At 38.8% G+C, this 8,605-nt stretch overlaps 1 protein-coding gene across 1 annotated transcript; it reads right to left on the minus strand.

The window, feature by feature from the left end:
* Positions 1-94: 94 nt before the first annotated feature.
* mavs (mitochondrial antiviral signaling protein) lies at positions 95-8,605 on the minus strand. Its single transcript, XM_082153642.1, has 6 exons — positions 8,365-8,605; positions 4,998-5,063; positions 4,777-4,906; positions 4,485-4,665; positions 3,649-4,394; positions 95-3,035 (listed from the first exon to the last, which is right to left on the minus strand). Exons 3-6 carry the CDS (start codon positions 4,897-4,899, stop codon positions 2,259-2,261), a joined length of 1,827 nt encoding a protein of 608 aa, XP_082009768.1. The 5' UTR covers positions 4,900-4,906; positions 4,998-5,063; positions 8,365-8,605; the 3' UTR covers positions 95-2,258.

The raw sequence follows: 8,605 nt of genomic DNA on the forward strand, positions 1-8,605 counted from the left end.
GATGGCGCGCTTCACAATAACAACACTACTACACGCATCATCGAGTTAAAACCTTTACTGTCTTCTATGCTTATGATGACTGACCAGAAAGACACAAGGTAGGACAGTTTATTCAGAAGCATTCCAGAAAATCATTAAGGCTGCGCATCATCAAGAATGACCAGAACACAAAAAACAAGACAGTTTAGCCTAGTAAGTATAAATATTCCCCTAAAATAAAGGCCCAGAGATAATACCAGTACTTAAAAAGATCAGTAGTAACAATACCACATAGTGCATTTAAAATCATGTTCAATCATACATGTCTAAACTTCATACCAAAAAGTGTAGATACAAGTGCAATTGCTGATTAAAATATTACATTTAGACCTAGTTTCACAGAAAGGGCTTAGATTAAGCCAGGATTAGGCCTTCGTTAAATTAGAACATTTAAGTAGCTTTTATAAACGTGCCTTAGAAAAAAATATTACTGTGTGCATTTTGAGACAAAACAATGACACTTATATATTTTAAGATATGTCAGTGCAAGTTGCTTTCAATGAAGACAGCTTGCATTTTAGTCTGGGACAAGGCTTAACCCTTGCATTTTAGTCTGGGATAAGGCTTAAGCCTTGTCTGTGAAACCGGGCATTTAAGTGTACTCTGTTCATTCAGAGTCATTCACAATGTTTACATACAATATAATTCAGTTTACTCTTACACAGATAATTTGATGCTATGAGCATGAACCTTATCACATTCTCCAGCTCAAAAGGTAGCAAATGCCACTAGCAACCCCATAGAACATGAGTTTGAATGCAAGAGAACGTGTGAACTAAAAAACAACAAAAAAAACACATGCATATACGATGTAAGAAATGCATTTGACAAAAATGATCTTCAACTACACTTCAAAATGGACATAAACATGTATACAGACACAAACCTTATATATATCAAGGCTGCAATATAAACCTAACATATTTTTACCATCCACACATTAGGCACTTGGCTTTGTTTGAATTTAGTTTTATCCATCTTAACAGTTACTCCGCTATAGGTAGGCCTACCTCTTACAGCCAGTGGTGGACATGGCAGAGATTTACTGAGGGGACACTAGTTGGGGACATATTGTATATTTTTAAAACATAAAATCGAAATGAAAACGAAAAATCCTATTTCATTTATGTATGAAATTTGAATTCATGGGTTTCATCAGGTCCCTTTCCACAGGTGTTTAAAATCAAGCACCTAGATTATGAATGCAGACTGCATTGTGCTTGATAATACACCTGTGGAAAGGGACCTGATGAAATCCATGAATAGCTTTTTGAGGCCATTTCATACCGTTGAAATTCACTCCCTAGACTCAGTGCCACCAATTTTTTTTTTTGTTGATTTTTGTCAATGGTGAAATGCTTCCTGTGTGCATGCGTGTATGCTTTGATGTTCCAGTAAAACAGAAAGTGTTTGTTGGACAGTCTCACAGAGGTCAAACTGTTTTCAAAATACAGGACAGTGATGAAATAGAGAGTTCACTAAGGTGTCTGTGAAAGAGGATTCATGAGAAACAAGATAAGTTTGAGAACAAACACTGCTCCAGAATCTTCTGTGAGGGGGCTAACGGAGAGGGTTGGAACAATTGCACAGTCTACTGCATAATGCTTGAGCAAGTGCTCCAAATGAGCTTTCTATTAATGTCCAACAGGGGTTATGCAACAGCTCCTTATATTCATGGTCTGTCACACAGGATATATTCTTGCAATGTTTTACAATTGACAATACAACCAATTGTTGTACAATGTAATACCACCTGTCAAGCTAGTTTTTCCAAATTATTTAAAAGGTACATCAGTGAATCTGATTTTACAGGTGCAACGGCAGTCAAATTCATTAACGGCCCTGGCATACAAGGCATGCATTAGGCACATGGCAGACAAGTATTATATATAGCCCCAAATATACACACATAAAAATAAATACATATGGATGAAACCACAAAAGAGTTTGGTGACAGAAGTTATGTAGGATTGAAGGCAAGATTTTCAGTGAGTAACTAAAATTTCAATCTGCTCCGGCTTTAAAATACTTGGTATATAGTGGTATGGTATATTTTTATGGTACGTTTTGTCCTTTTCTAAACTTGACAGCAGCGGTTACCATCCACTGTTGTTCTTTGGAAAAGAGCAGCCTGGACATTCTTCTTAATAAGTCCCTTTTGCGTTTCATCAAAAAAAAAAAAAAATCATTTTGGGGTGATCATTTTAAGACCTTTTCAGTTAATGCTTGAGCTTCCAGGCCAAGAAAACAGCAGATAGAGCAATCCCAGCAGCAGCAGCAATGAGTTGGAAGTTGTTTTTCCTGAATAACCCTGCATAGTCCTCTTCTCTCTGCTCTGGCTGTAGAATAGTTGCTGGCCTAGCATTAGATTCTTGCTCTCGGCAGTTGATGGTGGCTGACTTCTTACGGTCTGATGGCTCTGAATCATGCCCAGATGGATCACTGAGAGGAACTAAATTTTCTGTGCCGCTATGGTTCAGGGTATGCTGGTCTCTGCTACGTTGCAGCATGCTTGGTGGCTGACCATTGAAATTTTCAGCAGGTGGCTCCTCAGAAAACCGGATTACATCGACCAGTATCTGACTCTCATAGGAAGATTCGTAGTGGTCTTCCTCAGGCTGATTATTAGGTGTCGAGGGAGCAGCAATGTAATTTAAGGACTGAGAGGCAGAATCAAGGGAAGCAATGGGAGTGGAGGTCTGCTCTGCAAGACTAAGAGACTGTCGAGGTTCTGTGGAACACTCTGTTGCTCTGCTGATCTCCAAATCACCTGAAACCACTGAGCAAGGCTGTTCTGGCAAGCCAGGAAGAATCTCTGCTCTGTTCTGCTGGGGTTCTGGATGCTGAAGGATGCCAGGTTTGCTGAAATATTCCTGGTCGATGGAAGAGGGAGGGTGCACCTCAGTAGGTGCAGATGATGTTGCCTGACCTGTTCTAGTCGAATTTGTTTGGCCATTAAAAAATGGTAATCCAGCAGTGTTGTTCCTCTGAACATGCTGCAGAGAAAACAGAAGATTAAGGCACAGAATACAACAGATTAACCATTGAAAAACTGAGAAAGTTTTTTTATATATTGTAATCATTACAATCACAACTTGTAATAATTGCTTCAATGAGCTCATTGTTTCTGCCTAAATTAATACATGATGTTAGCTAACTACATGATTTGTTTCATCTTAGAACTGTACATTCTGACATATGGACATTACTTGGGCACACATTTACATCTGATAGCAGATTACTTTAAATTAGGGGTTGGGAACGTTGGTCCAGGAGGGCCACTATCCTGCAGAGTTTAGCTCCAACCCTGAAAAAAAAAAACCTCAACTGATTGTAGCCTTAGTGATCCTGAAGACATTGTATTAGCTTGTTCAGGTGTGTTTGATTAGGGTTGGAACTAAACTCTGCAGGACAGTGGCCCTCCAGGACCAACATTCCCCACCCCTGCTCTAAATTGTACCGTAATGTAGATTTTTGTTAAAGCTGCTTTGAAACAATATGTATTGTGAAAAGTGCTATACAAATAATTGTGAATTTAATTGAAAACAAACTTGCTATATTATAGCTTTGGCTAAGAACAACAGTGGATTGCTTTGGTTTGAGCATTACCTCGTTTGCAGTTGGGTCAGAGATCTCTTCAGGCCCCTGAATTGTCCTTTCCTCTCTCAATGGGGAATTACTTTCTTGGACAGGGACATTCACTGAGGTGCTGGTGTCCTTGACTGCGATTGGCACCTGGATCTTCGCTGACATCTGAGAACTCTGGAAGGTGGTGCAAGGATGTGTAATTTGAATTTGAGAGGTGTTTGAGGAGGATGCTTGAGCACTTGAGGTGGAGAGGAGAGTTTCACCAGTTGATGCAGAGTTGGTGGTTTGTTCTGTTAAAGCCAAGCCATCTGGAGTATCTAAAACAGGCGTTTTGTTCTCAGCTGGCCCTGTGTGGGTTGGGACTTTGGAGACTGAGACTTCAGCAGGGGGAGGTGTTTGGGAAGGGGCAACAACCAGAGGTGCATTTTCAGCTTGGGATACTGGTTCAAGAGAAGGAGCTGGATCCAGAGTAGGAAGTTTTTGCACTTGCTGTGTCTCTGGAACTTCGAGAACAGGAGCAGGAGCAGGAGCAGGAGAAGGAGAAGGAGAAGGAGCAGGAGCAGGAGCAGGAGCAGGAGCAGGAGATGGTGCTGGCATGTTGGAAAGGGCAGCTGGGACGTCCCCTGCGGGTGGAATCAGCAAAGAAGTGGTCGCTGGGACAGTATGAATTGTTGCTGTGATTACGGTTGCTGTGGCACCAGCTGGAGAATAAGAAGGAGCTGGAGTAGGTGCAGGTCTGGGCACAGGAGCAGCAGAAGCTGGATTATCTATAGACAAAACATAAACAAAAAAGGCATTCATAAATAATGTCCATCCTTTTCAAAATTTGCTTTGAACACAAGCAAGATAGCTCTTACTTGTGATTCCTCTGATACTGTCATAAGCAGTTCTCATCTCAGAGGCCAGTTCCGAATGTTCACAGTTCTGCAGTGCAGTGATGAACTCATTAGGCCAGTTGTCTCGTCTGCGTAGATTGTCCAGAAGTGTCTGCATAGCAGTGAAGTTTCCAGAAGTTTCTCTCTTGGCTTCGATCTCTTCCTGCAAAATGTAAAATTATAATTTAAAAACAATTTAGCTAACTGAGCTTTTCACTCTTGCAAATCTGGTTATAGTGGTGATGTTATTTGTGGTTAATGTGATCTGGCTTACCTTATCAGTGAGTGTGAGGCATGGCAGGTGAGCTACAATAGCTCTCACTTTGACCGTTGATGAAAAGCGAGCCATATTTGGCCTGATCGCTTTGTTATAAAATTGTTCACGTGTCAATGACATTTTTGCACTTCGAAAGAGAGTGATAGAAAAAGAGTTTAATTTAGTGATTTATTGTCATCAATTACACTAAATAAAAACACATACTTGAATATTAGTACCTGCTTTAAACAGTAAAATTCAGCAGCCTCTTCTTTGTTTCCTTGAATCTGGACTCCAAATTAGCCCTGGGAAAAGAATTAGAATTTTTTTATTCATTCAAATCTTTGTTGTGAAACCCTTAAAAGCTTTTAAAAAAAGTTTAATGTGAAGGTTAACTGAATTGGCTTAAATTATATCATCAGCTAGGCAGAGTACAATCTACTGACAATGCTATATGATACGAAATTTGATCATCTCATAATCCATCATGAATGGAACTTCTGGATGAGGAAAGCTTTCAACTGAAAGTGAAAGTGAAACTGGTGTATATTGAGAATTTTAGGGAAATCCTTAAGTTTCCATTTGGCCTTCATTAAAAAAAAGAGTTTCGAACAGAACAGAAAAATGAAAATTCATCTGACATCACTGCAATCTTAAACCAGAAATAAATGTTTGTGAAATGTAGACCAGATGTGATGAATGTAAAGCAGATAATTTTTGCAACATTTACTCATCAGTACAGGGGATGTCCCTGAATGCCCCCATATTTGCCCAAACTCACAGGAGTACAACATTATTCACTATATTGGGATACCAGGGCAACACCATACCATGCCCCACCCAACCACTTAACCTACCCTTAATGACGCTATAAGCTTCTCCCCAAAACCGGTCTGAGACTGCTGGGCTGGCCTGGCACTGCTGTCCTCAGACTGCTGTGACATATGGCTCTGCTGCTCTGCAGTTAAAGGTATAGTGGAGGATCTTTCCGAATTTTAGAAAAGACCCGCCCTCTCCAATTTTTTTAAAAATGCACATGCGCAACACTCTATCTGCTCCCGAGAGGGAACGCCTATTAAACGTGTGCACGAGAGAGCATTCATGCAAGACAAAATGTCAAATACCCTTCCGTGTTTTATTTACTTATTATACTGATCGATTGAGTGACCGAGGACTCAAGACATGATATGCAATGGAGAAGTAGCTTGTTGCATTTGTGTAATAAATACTATGGTGAACACATTGGAATTATCAAAAATGAACACACAAGGATTTAGAACATTTCAGCGTGATACCATTTACCATTTGGTCATAAGGCTACTTTAGACAAATTGAGATGTTTACCGTGTCTACGCGGTGCATGACTTGTGCCAGTGCTAGCATCACTAATCATAGCTTAAGCTTACATTAACTTTTACTAGCAGTGATTTTAAATGGATTTCTCCAAATAGCATGCCAAACTTTACCTGTCTAGTAGAATCTTCGCGACTGCGGCATCAGTGGGAATAACAGTGCAACGTTATTGCCATAGATTGCCATGCATATACAGTATTTCAGAAAATGAAAGAAGCATGGGACATACAAATTGGATCTTAACAGTTGTGACACACAATGTAGAGACAGTCTAATTTTAGATCAAATTCCAATCGGATACACAAATAATTGGACAGCGTGAACATAGCCCTAGAGACTTCACATCACACAAAGAGAAGCCCATTGAAGTTGAGAAGTTGTAGTACTGTATAAATTACAATGTTTCAAATAAATCCAATAGGATTTTACAAGTAAGGTCATGTCTGAGAGTGTCTATATATGGGTGCATGTTCGGGGCATGAAAATATGTTTCTCTACTGCAGTGGTTCTCAAACTTTTTCTGCCAGCCCCCCCTTTTGTAATGTAATGTGACTAATATAAAGTATTTGATGTTCTTGATGTGGATGTCTTAAGTATTTCTAAATTGTGCCATCATTTAAAGTGGACATATATATATTTTATGTTATTTTGGGACAGACAGATCAGATCTCTACCTCATATAATATGCCAGTTAATCAATATGTGTGCAAATCATTTTCATTTGTGTTAAACATTTTACCATTTAAACATTTAAATAATTTGCACTTAAAAATGGTCATTAGTAGGCATATTATCTAGAACTACACAGCAAAGTGACCTTGAAATGTATGAATAATTTAGTATTTCTGTTTGGTAGAAAGCACAAAACTGATGTGACCTGGACATTACCCAGCTAGTGGAAAAATTAATGATCTCCAAACATCAAAGCATAAACTACTGCTGTTCTGCAACCATTGCTCCTCTTTCCCTCAAAATGTCGAGTTAAACATATGCTGTTCCTAGAAGGAAGAAAATCATGTACAAAACTGGCATGCCAAAAGCCAATGGAGTAAAATGACATCTCGAAGACCTGCTCTTCAACAGATACATATACCATTTGACCTGTTCAGTCTGCCTATTTACTAGCGATAAATAAAAAAAATTCCCATTCAATACACTGCATATAACATTTTATAAACTACCAGGACACACCTACTGTACTCATTCATTATTAGTACTATTTTCCACATGTTAGATTATTAGTATATAAGTAGTATATCAATAGAATAATAGAAGAAATATACAGTATAATAGTACTGCATAATGTATAATACTCATTTATAACAGTATACAATATAAAAAGTATAACAGAATAAAAGTCAACAACTGAAAACAGAGATGGAATGTGAATACTTTTTCAAAAAAGTATTCAGTCATGTGTAACCAAACTTTCAAGTAGACTACAGGTTCAATCGACAGAATAACGGTGAAGTGGGAACAGGTCATCAGAGACTTTGGTCTGTTTGCACTTAAACAGCTCAGCAATTATAATCTGTTGTCAGATTCAATGACAGTCCTGCTCTTCTAAACTAAGGCACTGGCAGGTTAATCCACAGTTCATGCCCCTCAAAGGTCAAACATGAAATAATTTAACTGGAACAGAGCCATGTGTATTATCTGTCATCTTGTATGATAACAGGCACATGAGGGTCCATTCACTCTTCTAATAAAGACACACTAAACTAGACAAGTATTCAGGTGCAGTCAGCCAGATTCAAGACTATTCACAGTTTTTAATAAATTATTATAGGCTTTAAAGCACGAGGTTGAGGTCACAATGACAGACTGCTTAATTGGCTTCTGTTCAAGGAAACTGGCAAACCTACTCTTATGTGGAATGTCCTCTAAACGACCGTACCGTTTCCCTGTAAAATCTTGAAGAAACCTTGTCAAGTATTTTGAGGTGACCAGGAAGCACCTACTAGTCTTGATATACAGTATACCACACTTTAAAGTAGCTATGCTACATTGTGCCTGACTTAGAACAACAAGGAACAAACCTTTGAATCCCAAGCATAAAAGTATAACATTTTGAGTTTATGCGACGGGTATTAGGCTACAATCCGGCTGTTTGTAAGGAGAACCCTTAGCATAACTGGTGCGCGAGCTTTATGCATTTACACATGAAACACAAGTAGGCCTACAGTAGGCTATAGGCTAATTAACGCACATAACAACTCAAATTAATGAAATGTAAAGTGTATTTGAGCTTACCCTTTAGAAGAAGGTCAGTCTATCAATTCTTTCTCAGACTGAGACACTTTCGATATGCACGTCTTCCTTTCAGCATTTAAGGCACAACCCTCCCCTGTCATCACACGCTGTTTGTCTTTTTCATTGGATCTCCGAACTGTGTTTCAACTTGTTACATTACGCCACTAAATTCTCGTATTTCCGTGTCGATAAAATTATTTTGGAATCTTATTGGAATTGGACGACTTTTAAAAACTTAATA

The sequence above is a fragment of the Leuciscus leuciscus genome (genome assembly GCF_965113295.1).
Source record: "Leuciscus leuciscus genome assembly, chromosome: 22".
Lineage (NCBI taxonomy): Eukaryota > Metazoa > Chordata > Actinopteri > Cypriniformes > Leuciscidae > Leuciscus > Leuciscus leuciscus.

Excerpts from the sequence above, each read along its gene's own strand:
- mavs (XM_082153642.1), bottom strand. The coding sequence starts at position 4,899 with ATGTCATTGACACGTGAACAATTTTATAACAAAGCGATCAGGCCAAAT. Across the intron at positions 4,666-4,776 it reads GCCTCACACTCACTGATAAG|GAAGAGATCGAAGCCAAGAG; the intron begins GTAAGCCAGATC and ends TACATTTTGCAG. Across the intron at positions 4,395-4,484 it reads CAGTATCAGAGGAATCACAA|ATAATCCAGCTTCTGCTGCT; the intron begins GTAAGAGCTATC and ends TTTTGTCTATAG.